General features: G+C 38.3%; 1 protein-coding gene across 1 annotated transcript; it reads right to left on the bottom strand.

The window, feature by feature from the left end:
• Window positions 1-520: 520 nt before the first annotated feature.
• dusp10 (dual specificity phosphatase 10) lies at window positions 521-16,228 on the bottom strand. Its single transcript, XM_066676927.1, has 4 exons — window positions 16,013-16,228; window positions 13,367-14,216; window positions 6,013-6,381; window positions 521-4,838 (listed from the first exon to the last, which is right to left on the bottom strand). The coding sequence occupies exons 2-4, from the start codon at window positions 14,166-14,168 to the stop codon at window positions 4,573-4,575; spliced, it is 1,437 nt and encodes a 478-aa protein (XP_066533024.1). The 5' UTR covers window positions 14,169-14,216; window positions 16,013-16,228; the 3' UTR covers window positions 521-4,572.
• Window positions 16,229-16,432: the final 204 nt, after the last annotated feature.

The raw sequence follows: 16,432 nt of genomic DNA on the forward strand, positions 1-16,432 counted from the left end.
TTAATTTACCACATCATTTAAACACAGCAAATGTGTGTGTGAAAATGTTATGATGAATGGACCAATAGAAATGCTCTAAAATTACTTGGAATAAAATATTTGTTATAGAGTTCCACTGAAACCTAAGAATGTTTTTTTTTTCCTTTTCCTGTGAAGTTGCTATAGGAATATACATGTTTTTCATTGGAAAGTGACCATAATAACATTTATTCTAACCCTGATGGCTGCAACATGTTCCAAAATTTGAGACAGCAGTCTGTTCACCACCTTTGCCCGTCTGAACAATTTGGAACAAGTTGCAGCCGCCAAATTTGGAATAAATGTATATATCCACATCAGTCAATCAGTCAATAAATAAGCAATCCTTATCACTGCTTTATCATTGGTCCTTATCACTAATCATGGCTTTTAATTGGTATTTCACACACAACTTGAAATTGGGTTGTTACCACACAGTTGAAAAACAACAGCAATCCATTAAACCATTTTTTTCAACATTTGTTTATTTCCAAACCCCACATTAGAAAATTACAGTGTTTTAACCTTGATAATAAGGGAAAGGGCTTGGTTAAATGGGAAAGATAAATATTATACCAGAGCAGATCATGCAGAAAGGTGTGGAAGGCCTCCATTATAATAGCACCTTTTGTGGATGAAAAATAAACTTGTTTTTGTTTTATTCTTTTTTTCTTTGTTTTTTACACAGTGCAAAATTATGAAAATTATTATTTTGAGAATGACTACAACAGATCTAAGCTAATGCATAGACAAAATGGAGAAATGAAGAAGGAAAAAAAGAAAACTATAGCTATAGTACCTGTGTGTGAGTGTGATGAAGGTTACACATTTATGTTACTCTTTTCATTTGAGTCTCAAATGGCTCTTTTACAAGTCTCAAATCAAGTTAACAGAGTATAGACACAAGCTGAGAGGAAACCAGTGACACAGAATAAGTAACATTTTGCTTTAGTTCCAGAAGAATGTTTTACAGAAAAGCTCAGAAGCTGCACAGTATATTGTAACATAAGAAATGTGCTTTGCATATACCTATTATTAAGTGTATTAAGAATACAGTTTATCACATAAGGGAGATTAAAAAAAATACATTTTGAAAAGAAAGAAGGGAAGACCAAAATTTACAGTGCTTTTCTATGTCATTTCCGACAGCAGAACAAACCAAACAGCTTTTTTGGTTTTCCACTTACTGTATACACACCAAGATCAACATAGTCACAAATTTCACATGCCCCAACTTAGTCCTATGTAGGAGTTTGATGATATAATTATTTTCAAGTTTGATATGAGTTTCGATGGCAAAGCAAATATCTGATGTGACTTTTTGTTTTAGAAGATTGATGTGCAATACACTATACAGTCAAACGTTGGTGGACACCTACTCATCCACCTACTCATCCTGTTTAATAGGAAAGAGGTTTTCTGCTGCAGTAAGATTCTCTACTATTGTGATAAAGTTTTGCTTTAGATATTGAAACATCTGTGAGGATTTGGTTGCATTCTGTTTTAAGATTACTGAGGTACTTATGTGGGATATTTAATTTTGAATTACAAATACCAGTCAAACTTGTCCCAAACACGATGGTGCACCATCACTCAATAGAACACAGTCCCACGGCTCCACAATCCGATGCCAGAGGGAAATGTAGACTCGTGCAGTTACCAACACTTAATTAAAAATATTCCAATTGAAATTTTAAAATGTGTGTTGATAAGAGCCAAACACCAAGCAAATAGGGGTTGTTTACGAGCTTATGAGCCTATAGTGTCCCATAGAGAGCTTTGATTTTACACTAGACAGCTACAAATGAGCCTAATTAAATTTGCAGCCTTCTAAGGAAATCCATAAATATCAAAACTCCCAGATAAATGACCAATCATTCTTGCAGAGCAGGAGCCCCTCTCACTCTCTACAGAAAATGTTCTAAGACGATGATACTCAGTCTTGATCAATAACTGTGATGGTAGAAATGTGGCATATGACCTACCAAGCTGGGAGGTTAAAAGTTAGCACAGGCCACCTCCTGAGAAATGTGTAGCCAGCCACCAATTCTTTTCAAACTGCTGCTAGCACAATGCAATTGGACAGCTTAACACGCTTGGAGGAGAGTGTTTACTGCCTCCTCTGTTAAATAACAGGTGCCTACATTGGCTGGCATTGAACTGAGTGATGGATGAGAGGGGGCTATCCTTTCTACCGAGGGAAAGAGAAGCCAGTTGTGGTCTCCTAATCTCTTGGCCTCAGATGGCTAAGGCATCACTAGGGACTGAACTCACAATCTCCCAATTACAAGGTCAACACTTAGACCGACCAAAATTCTGAGCCATATGAAGCAATTCCTTGATGAAAGATTTTAGGATTATTTACATTTTCAAAATTCCCATAGCTTTACTTTTCTACATTGCACACACTTGTTTTTCATTTTCGGATACTGAAAGTTGATTAAGCTCAAGGACTTGGACATGAGCTAATGCCATGGCTCAGTTGCAGGAAAATGCAGAGGAGCAAACTACTTGCTCTACTGGAGTTAGGAAACTGTACAATGTGTTCCTACAAATATTCCTTTCCCAGAACAACTTCAGTTCATTTGAAAACACTTCAAATTCAATTCTAGTGGTATAGCTCCCTTCATTTGCAACATTGTGCTAAGTATATATCAGTGAAAGCAGTTAAGTAGCTCTGGACAAACAGTGCTTCTGAATATTACACAGTAACTTGGGAGAGTGAACTTGTTACAGCTGAACTAGAAAATGCATTATTCATAAAATCCCCTTTTTCACAGAGAGAAGCACACGTTTGCACGTGTCAAGAATAATAAAGTGTTCTTTTGTGCACTTTGCATTTTGATGTTTTGGACAAGGCCAACATTTTAGTTCACACAACACCCGTACATCCAAACTAAACTAATATCAAATGACTTCTAACCATGTTCCTAGTGGTAATAGCACACATAACTAGTTTGAATACACATACCACTGTAGCACTATGGAGCAGTGTCCACTAGAAACAGGATTAGCTTTTTCCTTTTTTTAGCTCATTATTCTGTGAAGAAGTAAAAAAATTGTGATGAATTAAGGCATCAATAGAGGCACTATTATCACTGTAGGTGACAGCAACCTTTTATGTACGCGGAAAAGCATGCTTAGTTTAGTCTTAAAGACAAATGCCAAAATTTTATTTTGCACCCACCATTTGTTCCAATTTTACCGCTCATCTAATATAAACTATGGCCTATGAAAAAGCTAATTCAGTTTTGTTTCTTTTTTTATGCTGATTACCCAGTTTGAGGCCATGTCAGAGCATTGCAGTTGGCTTGTGTTACAACACAGTACGTCAGTGGAGCAGAGAGAAGAGAGAATTATGTAATAGCACAGTATTACCTTTAATTCTCTCTCCCTCTCTTTCTCTCTCTTACATACAAACACACATGTAGACACAGAGACACACACACTCACAAATGGAAAGGAAAAGGGTTAATGTTAAAATGGACTGGACAATAAAGATGCAAACTGTTCAACTACATAATTCAAAACTACTATATATGGTAGGCTAGCAACTGATAACACAATCAGACAGATCTAAACACTTTGAAAATGTATGTAGCATTAAGCTTGTGCATATGTTTAGCACAAAAAATAATAAACTGAAATAACAAGGTTATAATAAAGTAAAAGGGACACAATCATACACAGATTTGACAGCTTTCAGGAATTTATATCAACAAACAAAACAAAATGAAATGGTTTTGGTATAATACTTGAGCAGAATAGCATTAGTTTTCTTCCAGCTTTTAAAAATTAAAATTTTTCTAATGTTCACAAGTCAAAATAGTGGCACCATGTTCAGCTGAACTGAAGTGGTAACAACGATATAGAGCGTATCGACCCAGAAAAATATACTGAATGCTGTAATTACACAGCTGCAAAAGTTTTTGCCATCACCTATATATACAGATTAAGCCCCGTTGCATTTCACTCAGAAATTATTGCACAGTAAAGCCACTCAAGGCTCATGGTCAACTCCTGTATAAAAATAGAACAAGAACATAACACACTAAACAAGTCTTGATTTTTTTTTTGTTTTTCTGACAAGCAAAAGGCCAGGTCCTGCTTAGAACCTGGTCAGCACCAGCAGCTTATAGACACAGTATAGGCATAGCACAGTGGTTCTCTCCAGTCACAGAGAGGGTAGAACGTGCCAAAAAAAAAAAGTTTAGGTACAAAAGAAGGTTCATGCATTTTCCTTCAGGTACCCACATCCATGCTCAAGTACAAACATTTTGCCCCTTGAAGTTTTCAACTAACAGACAATCCGAATACAGATGTGAGCATTTTCTTCCAGAAACTTCTCCATCATCTACCATCTCCAATTTTCTTTTTTCTTTTTTTTCGAAGGAAGCCTCCTAAAAAGAGGCCGATGTCTTTTAGTGGCAACCCAGTAATAAATATGGTTTTGGAATCCAGACTTGACCACTTGTTAATAACCCAAATGGGTTTCTTAAAAAAAAAAACATCTTTAACTTGAACACACTGTGTACGACAGCATGGGCAAGATCTTTACACCATAGTCTCCACTCCAATGAGCTTGGGGGTGAGTATGCGAGGAGTGATGCCATTATTGAGGTCCTCCTCAAACTCCAGAAGCTGCCCCATGAAGTTAAGGTTGGGTGAAATGATGGGCCGTCGCGTTTTGACAAACTTATAGGCGTCTGTCATGGTCATCCAAGTGTGTTTCATCAAATATGCGATGACAATGGTGGCAGAGCGTGAAACACCAGCCTGGCAGTGTATGAGCAGCCCCTTGCCGGCCTGGTGAGCCTCCTCTGTTGACATAGAGAGTAAGTCAGATGTTTAATACAGTTGTCACCAGTAACAAACAAATTATAATGTAATTTGATATTATTGCAGCTCTAAATAATTCAAACTAGCATAGAAACACGCCGAGCTTTCAATGATTTGTAACAACAATAGTATTTTATCTGACCTTAAATGTTAATGCTGTGAATACATTAGTTCAGTCTTTTATCTTCACTTAGTGAGTAATTAAATTCTATTTTATTTGTAAAGAGGGAATATAAATTAAATGAACATAGTGTAGATTACTACAGCCCACAGAGCTACTAGGTGTTTTTGGAATACCATAGGAGTATATTATTAATTATTGAAAATTCCTCTGTTGACATTTCTTTGTTGCACAGAATATAATATATACACAATAAATTGGTATATATATTTGTATAATATTAGTGTGGGGCAATCTAAATAGTGATTCATCTTTAAAAACTGGGTGTGAATCTGTTTTGGTCAAGATAACAGCACATCTTTGATGTATTTTTGTTGTGTCGCTTTCAAAACAATTACAGACATTTTAAAAACTCTGGGTTACTGAGTTCAATACCATGTTTACATGGAGTACAATTATTAATGTTTTATTTTTCAAGTCAGAAGTGTCACAACAGAAAAAAATTTCCAAAGCATAGGAGAAATATTCAAATACAGGCAGAAAAACCAGGAGAGGGGAAAAAAAGTACCCTCTCATAATTTCAAAAAGAGGATGTGGGCGCTAGCATGTCCAAGCTAAATTGACAGAATGAATAATAATTTTAAAAAAAGAAAAGGGAACAGAACCTCAGGAGGTTGCCTAAGCATCCTCTGATAAGTCCTGAAGTGCAATATCATACACACATATAAGAAAAAGGCCCCAAAGCCTGTGAAACATGGCAAACCTGATCTTTTTCAAATTCAGATAATACAACACATCTCTAACCCTATGAATGAGAACCAGATTTTCTCCAGTATAGCAGGATAAGTCGTCTCGCTATAGGGTCAGAAGGCCAGCATATTGGATTTAGATTTGGGCAGTGAAAGTATAATCAGAGGTACCCCAAATAGTGCTATAAGTGGAGAGGGCAAGTCCAACAACTAAAAAATATCTGAAAGCGTTTAAAGGAATACAATTATAAATACAATTCTAAACTAAAACCTAGTTTACCTTACCTATGAACTCAAATGCTTCTTCGAAGTACTGGCGCAGGTTTTGCTTGTTGCTGTCAGTGGCAGGTAAGCGCTTGTATTTGAAGAGGCCCAGGTCATAGTGGTAGAGTGGAAGGTGAGTAGTGACATTGAGGATGTAGCCAATGTTCATCCTCTGCATTTGGTCGAGGTCCTGCGCATCCTGCTCATTGCCCAGGAACAGAAAGGGCAGTATGGGTGTTAGCTCTGCGTTCTCTATGTCAGGGGTGGAGGGCAGGGAGTGAGGTAGCGCCCCTGACAGGCCAACTGCAGCTGCAGCGTCCTGGCCCTCCTGCAGATGGAGGGAGTGCTCACACAGATCCTCATGGCTCTGTCTGAAACTGCTGAGACCTCCTATAAACACAGACACACACACATACACACACAGGATGTCTGGTTAGCATATGAGTGATTTGCGATGGTGTTTTAACAGCCAGATGTCCAGTCAACTGTGTGTTTTGAATAACAAGGATGTTAAACTTTCAGGCAAGTGAAATCATATATATTTAATAGTTACATAACAACATAGATCCATGTTTTTGCACATGCCTCACATAACAAATAGTAAAACAAATCCTCCATAACTAAAAATTAGTTTCTCAAGTGATTCTTAGACACTAGCTTTTTCATACTTGTAATGGTAATTTTTGTGTGTTATTGAGGAGTACTTTCATAATTAACAGTGAATTTTCAGTGCCATCGTTTCGTAGTCCGTGTATTTTATATAATATCAAAGGTCTAATATCTGAACACACAAAATAGGATAAACCAAAGATATTTTAAAGCACAAAACAAGATTGTCTCACAGTCTCATCTCTAATTCATCCCAAAGGTGTTCTACTGGGCTGAGGTCAGGACTCTGTGCAGATAGTCAAGTTCTACCACACCAAACCTGCTCTTCCATGTCTTTAAGGACCTTGCTTTGTGCACTTGTGCGCAGGCAGTTCTGTTGGAACAGGTAGAGGCTGGTGTGGTTCTCTTCCAGTGATGGCTTGCTTTACACCACTTCAACCAATGCTTTGCATTCCACTTGGTAATGTAAGGCTTGGATGCAGCTGGTCAGCCATGGAAACACATTCAATGAAACAATCTATGCACTGTTCTTGAGCTAATGTAAAGGCCACATGAATGTTGGAGGTCTGTAGCACTTGACTGCACAAAGCACACAGATCCCGCTCTGTCATTTTATGTGGCTACTAATTTGGGGCTGAGTTGCTGTGGTTCCCAATCACTTCCACTTTGTTATAATACTACTTACAGTTGACAATGTAATATATTTAATAGCAAGGAAACTTCACAATTGGAATTTGCATAGGTGCCATCTTTTCATGGTACCGCTCTTGTATTCACTGAGCTCCTGACAGTGACCCATTCTTTCATAAATGTTTGTAGAAACAGTCTGTATGCCTAGGTGCTTGCTTTGTACACCTGTGGCCATGGAAGTGATTGGAACACCTGAATTGAATAATTTAGATGAGTGAGTGGATACTTCTGGCAATAAAGTGTATACTGTTTCATTGCTTTAAAAATGACATTGAGATTTTTACTATAGAGCCATTACAATAGCCATGTTTGATGTATTGTCACAGTAATAATTTCATTTGTTGTCATTTTAAAATGTATATGAAAACATATACAACAATTAAGATGCATAATGTGCCAGATTTGTCAAATAGCATTTCTCAACTCAAGATATCAGGAATTTCAGAGAATTCCCTGCGTTTAGGGAAAAGTTGGACACCACTGTTGAATGTGCATGACCTTTAAGCCCTCAGACCACACTGCATTAAAAAAAACCTTCATACTACTGTGATAAAGACAGCAACATGGGCTCAGAAGTACTTTGGAAAGCCATTGTCACTTAACACACGCAAGGAAAAAGCCATATGTAATGTCTTTGTCGGAGTGCTGCCAGATTCTCTGGACCCAAGCTCACCTCAGATGGTCCAAAAACAATGGAAATGTGTGCAACATTTCAGCTACTTATCAGGAAAAATTAATTTCAAGTTATCTGTGCCAAAAACATAATTGACCATCAAGACTTTTATCAGTGAAATATGCACAAGCTAACATTTTTTTAGTTGGGGTCCATCCTTGCCCATTTGAAACTTGTATGTGATTTATAAACATTTTTTGTACTTTTTTCACTTATGGTCACAGAGAATGAATAAATAATACATTCTTCTTTTTACGGCATTAAAAAAATCCCTTTTCTGGAAATGGGTTGCATGTTAGCTGTGTTGTGTTTGGGTTTTAGTCCATTTTTCCCTGAGATGACTCAGATGACTAACCCAAAACTTTTAATTTGAATTTCAGTTTGAATAACATTTCATATAAGGGCATGTAGTTTGCATTCTGAGTACTGAGGTCTATGACAACCAATCACCACATTTTCACTTCTGCCAGTGAATAATTTTTTTTAAATAAAATAATTCCAATTGGGTTTTTTTTCCATATAATGGGAAGGGGCGGGGCAAAATCCAGCCTAATATGTACAAAACAAGCAATATCCGTTTATTTGTAAATCCACTGATTTGCTTATTAGAGTGCCTAATGTACCCATTCATATTACACTTAAAATAGTAATATATAAACATGGAATAATAATCATTGGCCTATACATAAACCGGTAATGGGTTTTAGGGCTTTAAAATACTACCAGTTTATTTTTACATCTTAAACTACCAGTTTATAGTTACATCTTAGAATTCCATCACTCACACAAATCTCCCACCAACAGTGCTGTGAAACAGCATACAAGGCCATGTATTGTTCACTGTCTAAACTCTGACATTATGCTGGTTGAAGTCATTGTTTGGCCTTTCAGTTTCTCCATGACAACAGTGCAGGTAGGGGATCTCCAATTAACTGTAACCAAAAGCTTTATGACTGGCTTAATAAGATCACCCTCACACATAGGCCTTAAGTTATTCCAGTTTGAGTATGTTTACATGAACAACAGTTATACACTCATTATTGGATTTCGGCAGTTGATTGTTTAGATGTTCCTGTAGACACCATAATTCCACATTTTTAGATCAGATAAAGGTGTTTCTTAAACGTTTGACCGTGGATTCTAGTCATTAGGTTTTTTTTTTTTTTTTAGTAAAGAGAAGACTTGCTTGGATTTCTTTCATTTTTCTACATCTGTGCATGTGCTTAGACAGAAGAAGAAAAAGATGAGCTTTCCAGGAAAGAGTAAACGCTTATTCGATATTACATATTACCCAACAGTGCATTTTTCAGACAAATTTTTCAGAAAAAAGACTGAGTGACTCATGTAAACTCCTAATAAGTTCTCTGATTAGATTATTAATAAGGGTTGGTGAACTATTTCTTTGACAAATAAGATTCTCTGTTATCAGAATATGGTCTAGAGATAAGGCGCAGCAGGTAGTGTCGCAGTCGCACAGCTCCAGGGGCCTGGAGGTTGTGGGTTCGATTCCCGCTCCGGGTGATTGTCTGTGAGGAGTTGGTGTGTTCTCCCCGTGTCCGCGTGGGTTTCCTCCGGGTGCTCCGGTTTCCTCCCACAGTCCAAAAACACACGTTGCAGGTGGATTGGCGACTCGAAAGTGTCCATAGGTATGAGTGTGTGATTGAATGTGTGTGTGTCTGTGTTGCCCTGTGAAGGACTGGCGCCCCCTCCAGGGTGTATTCCCGCCTTGCGCCCAATGATTCCAGGTAGGCTCTGGACCCCCCACGACCCTAAATTGGATAAGCGGTTACAGATAATGGATGGTCTAGAGATAAACTCGTTCAGTAAATGAAAATAAAATCATAGTCAGCCATGCCTGTATATGCTATGATCTGTACCTATTTCTATTTCTATATACTTTGATATTTTAATATTTTTTAAATGGTGGAATTTTAATTTTGAACTAAAAAAATGTTAAATGATAAGTGGTAAAACCATCACAAATTTGTTATCATGATTTATAATGGATATTTTTGAAGATTGTTCTCTCATTCTAAAATGTATTTATTAAAATAAAAACCTTTCAAACAAGAGTACACTCGAAAATAGATCCATGATCATAATTAGGGGATTTTTTTCAATGAACCGCATAATTCATTCATTCATTATCTGTAACCGCTTATCCAGTTCAGGGTCACGGTGGGTCCAGAGCCTACCTGGAATCATTGGGCGCATGGCAGGAACACACCCTGGAGGGGGCGCCAGTCCTTCACAGAACAACACATTCATTCACACCTACAGACACTTTTGAGACACAGGGAGAACACACCAACTCCTCACAGACAGTCACCCGGAGGAAACCCACGCAGACACAGGGAGAACACACCACACTCCTCACAGACAGTAACCCGGAGCAGGACTTGAACCCACAACCTCCAGGTCCCTGGAGCTATGTGACAATGTGTTCCTTTCTAAATAAAATATATTACACACACACAGAAATATTAAGTTATTCTCATTCAAAGATAGATGGTTTAGCTTGCTAACATATTTGGTTGTTAACTTATGGCTGACCTTCAGAATAGCTTGGGGAGCTTCCTCATAAAATTCATCTTCTCATTTTTTCATATAAAGTAAAATAGCATAAACTGACACATTAAAAAATTCAGAGCTAACTTAAAATTGAAAAATGTGATTGGTGATCAATCAAAAAAGGACAGGGAAGTAACATATGCTGGATTTGTTAAATGTTGAGTAGCACAAAATATGTATTTATTAGTTATAAGTATTAGTTAGAAATTTTAACTTTCACACCTGAAAGTGGGCTTAAATGGCACATGGACATAATGGATACACTTACCCTAATGGCTGTTTCTGTGTCATAAAATGATGCATACACTGTAATATTTTTCATTAATTTCATGAATTTATCTGTGCCAAAGACACAATTGACCATCAAGACTTTTATCAGTAAAACAAGCAAAAGCTAACATCTCTTGAATTGGGGTCCTTCCTTGCCACTTCCACTGGAAACTTGTATATGATTTACAAAAATGTGTCTATGTACTTTTTTCACTTATGGTTATACATACACAGTAATTACCGTACTTCAATACCACAAAAAAAAAAGCAAAAGTAAGAGAGTGAATGTTCCTAAACACAGTCTGTGGGGTGTACGTGTCATTACCACCCATAGTCATACCCAGGGACAGACCAACTGGCTTTTGATTTCAGTGGCCCAACAAGCTGTTCCTCACAAATTAGCCCCTCAGCGGGGCATCAAGGCCTCACTGAAAAAGTTCTCATTTACCTACCCATATCATTTGTATCCACTTTCAGTCAAATCTATTTTAAAGCATTTTGGACTTAATAAAATATAATGAATATATAGTGTTTAAAAGCTTAACATTAAGTAAAACTAATCAGTTTGATTTTTATTCACGAACAGATATAGAAATATGTTCCTGTAAAATACATTTTTGAGAAAGTCTATTCTAAGACATAAGCCTCTTATTAAAAGTTCAAATTCTTGCATTTGATTCCTCTTTGATTTGATTAATGTGGATATTGCAGCCTTTTTTCTTTAAGCTTAATAGGATTTAGAAAAATAAGCACAGAAGCATTGGCATTAGCTAAAGAGAAGTTATTTTGTAGAATAAATGAAAACTTAAAAAAATTAATTTAACTCATTAAAACCTGCTGGCAAATTAGCTGGGTTATATACATGTCAATGTGGGGCTCAGTAAAATGGGTCAGCGTGGTTGGAGCTTTGTGTGTGCTACTGTGTTTTCCATAGTTATATATAAATGCCATGCTGCTTTTATTTGTTGGATGCACTGAGAAGAAATAGAATTAACACACATAATAATAATAATAATTATTATTATTATTATTATTATTAATAATATATTTTATAGGAACACTATTAGGTAACTGAAATATATTCCTATTCATATATTTGTTTGCTCATAATTTTTGTTCCAAATAAAGCACATTATATTTTGCATTTGTGAGATGATGTTATTTGCATATCAAAGTGAATGTGACAAAGGCACTATGAAAAAAATATTTTTAGAGAAAAAAAGTACATGGTACAAACAGATGTTTCTTTTTCCCTTGGAGTTAAAGAGTTAACACGCAGAAAAGAGGCCAGTGAGAAGATCAGTGAGGAAACAGCAAAGGGACAGAACAGAAGGAGCCTGAAGAAGTGTGTGTGTGTGTGTGTGTGTGTGTGCACACGCATCTGAGTGAACATATGAAGGCCCTGACAGTGGTCTCGCAGCGTGTTGCTTGGCGAGCAGCAAACTGACAGACGCAAACGCCTCTCAACTCCAAGTTGTCTAAAGCAGCCAAATGTGAAAATGATGGTAGAAGATGCGAGATGAATAGCTTAATGCTAACAGGAGCTCACTGTTTACAAACATCTGCTGCTAATGAACACTAGCCTCAGCAGCCATCACTGCACACATAGTTGTCTTTCAACAACAAATTCCAGTTGTGCAGAATCCATTCTCCATACAATTTCCACGTTAGGAAAAGTCAACAAATATTCATCCACCGAAAAGGTTGGGAATATTCAAGAACTGTCCAGGCCAATAGGCTAAACCTGCATTTTTGTTTGTTCTCTCAAAAGCATGATAAATCAACACACTTAAATGTTATGGCCATGTTATGGGACACAAGAAAGCCTGCAAAACTGCACTGTACGTTGATATTATTAGTACCTACATACATAAAGGGGCTTAGGGGTATGCTGTTCCTCCCCGCTCTCAATTTTGAAGCAAAAAAGAATGCGTAATGTTCAGAGGAGTGAGTCTGCCCTTCTTGTGGGCTTGCATGTTTAAATTTTAATTATACTTTATGTAATATAATCAGTATTAAAATGAGTAATTTACATATTTTCCAATATTTGGAGTTAAAAGCAGTGTTCAGTCTTTATGCACATATGGTGTGTTATATACTGTTACACTCTGACTCTGTTAACTATACAGATAACAACACAGCAGCACAGATCCACACAGCTCCATATTAGGAGGAATATGTCTCAGCTTTGGAGAAGACCCAGTCATTCTATTCATAAACCTCAAATAAATAAATCCATATTGCTCTGGTTAAAAAGGATTTTATAAACAGCATCAATCCAATAACCAACACTGTCATCATCTGATATTTGTAGAAAATGCTGTGCTGAAAAAAAAATAAAAGAACGAATCTGATCCTTGTTATGTAACAAATCTAGCCTGAAATATTAAAGAAATATTTGCAGCTCAAACACCAGATGAACATGTACGTGACGATTTAGCTCATTTGTACTGTAGTGTATACTGTGTACGTGGTGTTGTTTGCTCTAGGAGGGAAATTTGTTTCACGCCATTTAATTATATCAGTTAAACTCATATTAACACAGCGCTGAAATTAACCTACCTCTGAGAACAATAGGGTCCTTTCCCTCCCTGTGCAGGGATTCCAGGACTATGTGCAGTGGTTGGGAAAATGTCAGCCGGCCCGGGTCTACCGTGCTCTCGTCGTAAACAACTATGTCTTTGGAAAAAATCCCCCGGAAGGAGTCTTTCCTCTGGCGACATGAGATGAGGTCCAGAACAGTGATCTTGCCCTGTTGGAGGCGCCGGCGACTGATTTTGTCTGAGCAGTTGATGTGAACGGCTCCTCGGATGTGACTTTTGTTGTAGTCCATAAAGGGCCTGCAGTCAATGATCACGGGCACAGGCCCTACTGGATGGCCCATGGGGCAGTGCGTCATCTTCTGAGCCAGTTCGTTTGGGTGGATGACCCGCACACTACCTCTGGGTGAGCCAGAGGTGAGACTAGGAGCACTGTAGGTTTCGCTTGGGCCCACCATAGGCACAGATACACCACTGTGCCCACCATAGCTGACTGCTGAGTTCAAGTTGGGGCTGCTTGTGCTGACCTGGCTCAGCGTCTGGGTCTGGGTCTGGGTGTCTTTCTCATACGTGGTCACCGTGCAACAGCTGGCACTGCTGCATCCACACGTCAAGGAGCGCGTGGAGCCGCTGGATGAGGGCATATACGTGAGGTTAGTCGCCTGGATTTTCACCACGGTGGTGCTGCTGATCACCGTCGTCTTGGCGACGGCTCCCACAGTGGCTTCCAGGTAGCTGGTGTCCAGGCGGAGATGAAGTTCCTGAGGTCGGATAGGCCTTGGCAGCGCCACCACAATTCTGTCGTCGAGGGGAGTTGGAGGCATGGGGAGACCACAGGAGAGGGCTGGCTGACCGCAGAAAAGGTGTCCAAACTGGGGAAAGGAGGGTTGAAAAAGTAAAACGTGATTATTTGGTTACCACTAGTCACATGATATCTAATACTGATTAAATGCAAATAAGTTAACACATTCTCTGCAGGTGGATATAATGAGAATAGTGCTGTATTTTGTTGTTAAAAATGTGGGGAAAAAACATTACTATTTGCCATAACCTGCACAAGTGAAGTTTTCCGCAATATGTTAAATTCAAGAAATAAACAGCAGCTGGGCATTAAATTGTGGGTTGAAGTGTGATAATTTTAGCTGTTTTATTTTAGAAAAGTCAACAAACATACAATTTGCAGTGGCCGTCCACAGTTTTGCATATGACTGTACGTGTAGTGGAAATATTTGCTGACGTGAATACTGGCACTTTACAAAAAGAACATGAAAAAACACGTATCTCCATTTTTATCTATTTTAATTTACTGCATCATTTGAACACAGCAATTGTCCTTCATTGTGTGAAAATTTCATGATCAATGGACCAATAGAAACGCTCCAAAATGACTTGGAATAAAAGATTTTGCATTGAATTCCACTGAAATTTTAAGAAAGTTCTTCCTATAAGGATGCTATTTTTTGGGTCTTTTTTGGACTGCAACAAAATACACAATGAATTAGAGCAGCTTGCACATGTATCATATGGCCAAATGTTTGTCGACCTTTGCACCATTCCTGCATTAACAGACTACACTCTTCAGGGAGGGCTTTAAAACAGATATATTTTTAAATAACAGAATACATTTAAAAAAAATCTAACAACATGTGATGACATTCCACAAATCTGCTGATGTTGAATGGTTAGTAGATATGGGACACATTCGGATTCAACTCATCCCTCAAGGTACTGGAAGGAGCTCTCAGTCCAGATAATGCTGTTGCACTGCTCCACGTCCAGCGTTTGGCTTTGTGTGTGGTGTCAGGAGGTTCATGTGCAGCTGTTCCCAAGCGTGCCCTTTCATAAACCCATATCTGTGCCCATAATGCACCTTAAGACGCTGTAATCTCTAAACATAAGAAAAGCCTACAAACGTACGTCAAGTATATGGGCATACAGTATATAAACAGCCCAGTTCCACTCAGCCATTCCGCTGTTCCCTGCGCTTTCATGTGTTCAGACAGAGCTGCGGTGCTGCGTTAGAAAAAAAAAGGCACAGCCATCGACCAAACGCGGCATGTGGACGTGCTGAGAATATAATACACCATCAACATCAGCATCCTCACACACATCACCGTTTACTGCCGAATAAACCACATATAAAGTAACATATGAGACGAATTGTGTACACGGCACACTTGTCACTGAATTAACCGTCCGTTTTCGTCAGTTAAAAAGTTCAAAATTAAACAGACGTTCCGTAACTGCTCCGTAACCGTTTTCACATTCACGGGATAGTTTTACTGATATTTTCTTTATATCATGGCGTAAGTGCATAGTTTTTTTGATGTTTCTTTTTTGTAACTTCTATCTGAGAAACTAGGAAGGCTAATATACGAGGGTGGAAGTATTAAAACAAATATGCTGCGATAATCAGGCTGTGCCCAAACCCCAATACTCTCACCTTAAATAGTAGGCTACACCACCATTAAAAGAACATTGATTAGTTTAGTGTGTAGGCTACAGTAGTGTGTATATTGGAAACAGCCTCATTCTGCCCATTGTTATCTATATCGCTGTCCAACGACCAAATTAACGTTACTTCGCCGCCCGTCTGTCCTGAGATAAATAAATAAATAAACAAATAAATAAATAAACAAACAACGCGAATAAGGACCACCACACTTACCTCGGGCGTTTATCTGTAGGCTCAGTTCTCCTCAGCTTAATGCGTGAAGGCGCTACTTTGAAATTACGCTCGTCAGCCAGCTCCAGTAACGTTACTGTAGCTCCTCGACATTTTCACTTTGCCTCTATCTGTGCGATACGGTGTTAAGTGAGTTAAGCCCAGCCCTCTGAAGTGCCCGTTCGAGAGCGACACGCGAAGCAGCCAATCAATGTCCTCGATAAGGTGCAAAAACCGTGGACTTCAAAACGGACCCACACACACATACACACACACTCACACACACACAAAGCAGGGGGCTTGAGCGAGAGTAAAGTCAGCTTTCTGAGTGCCGTTCACTAAACAATGCTTAGGGTCCCATGTATTGAAGCAGAGGGTGATGTCATTGACAACCAATCAAAAGCCTCTTTGGTCCAAACCAGG

Source organism: Hoplias malabaricus, chromosome 7, assembly GCF_029633855.1.
Source record: "Hoplias malabaricus isolate fHopMal1 chromosome 7, fHopMal1.hap1, whole genome shotgun sequence".
Lineage (NCBI taxonomy): Eukaryota > Metazoa > Chordata > Actinopteri > Characiformes > Erythrinidae > Hoplias > Hoplias malabaricus.

Bases quoted from the DNA above. Each gene is read 5' to 3' on its own strand.
- dusp10 (XM_066676927.1), bottom strand. From the start codon at position 14,168: ATGCCTCCAACTCCCCTCGACGACAGAATTGTGGTGGCGCTGCCAAGG. The intron at 6,382-13,366 runs GTAGGTTAATTT...CTGTGTTTATAG, and splicing joins GGACCCTATTGTTCTCAGAG to GAGGTCTCAGCAGTTTCAGA. The intron at 4,839-6,012 runs GTAAGGTAAACT...CTATGTCAACAG, and splicing joins AGAAGCATTTGAGTTCATAG to AGGAGGCTCACCAGGCCGGC.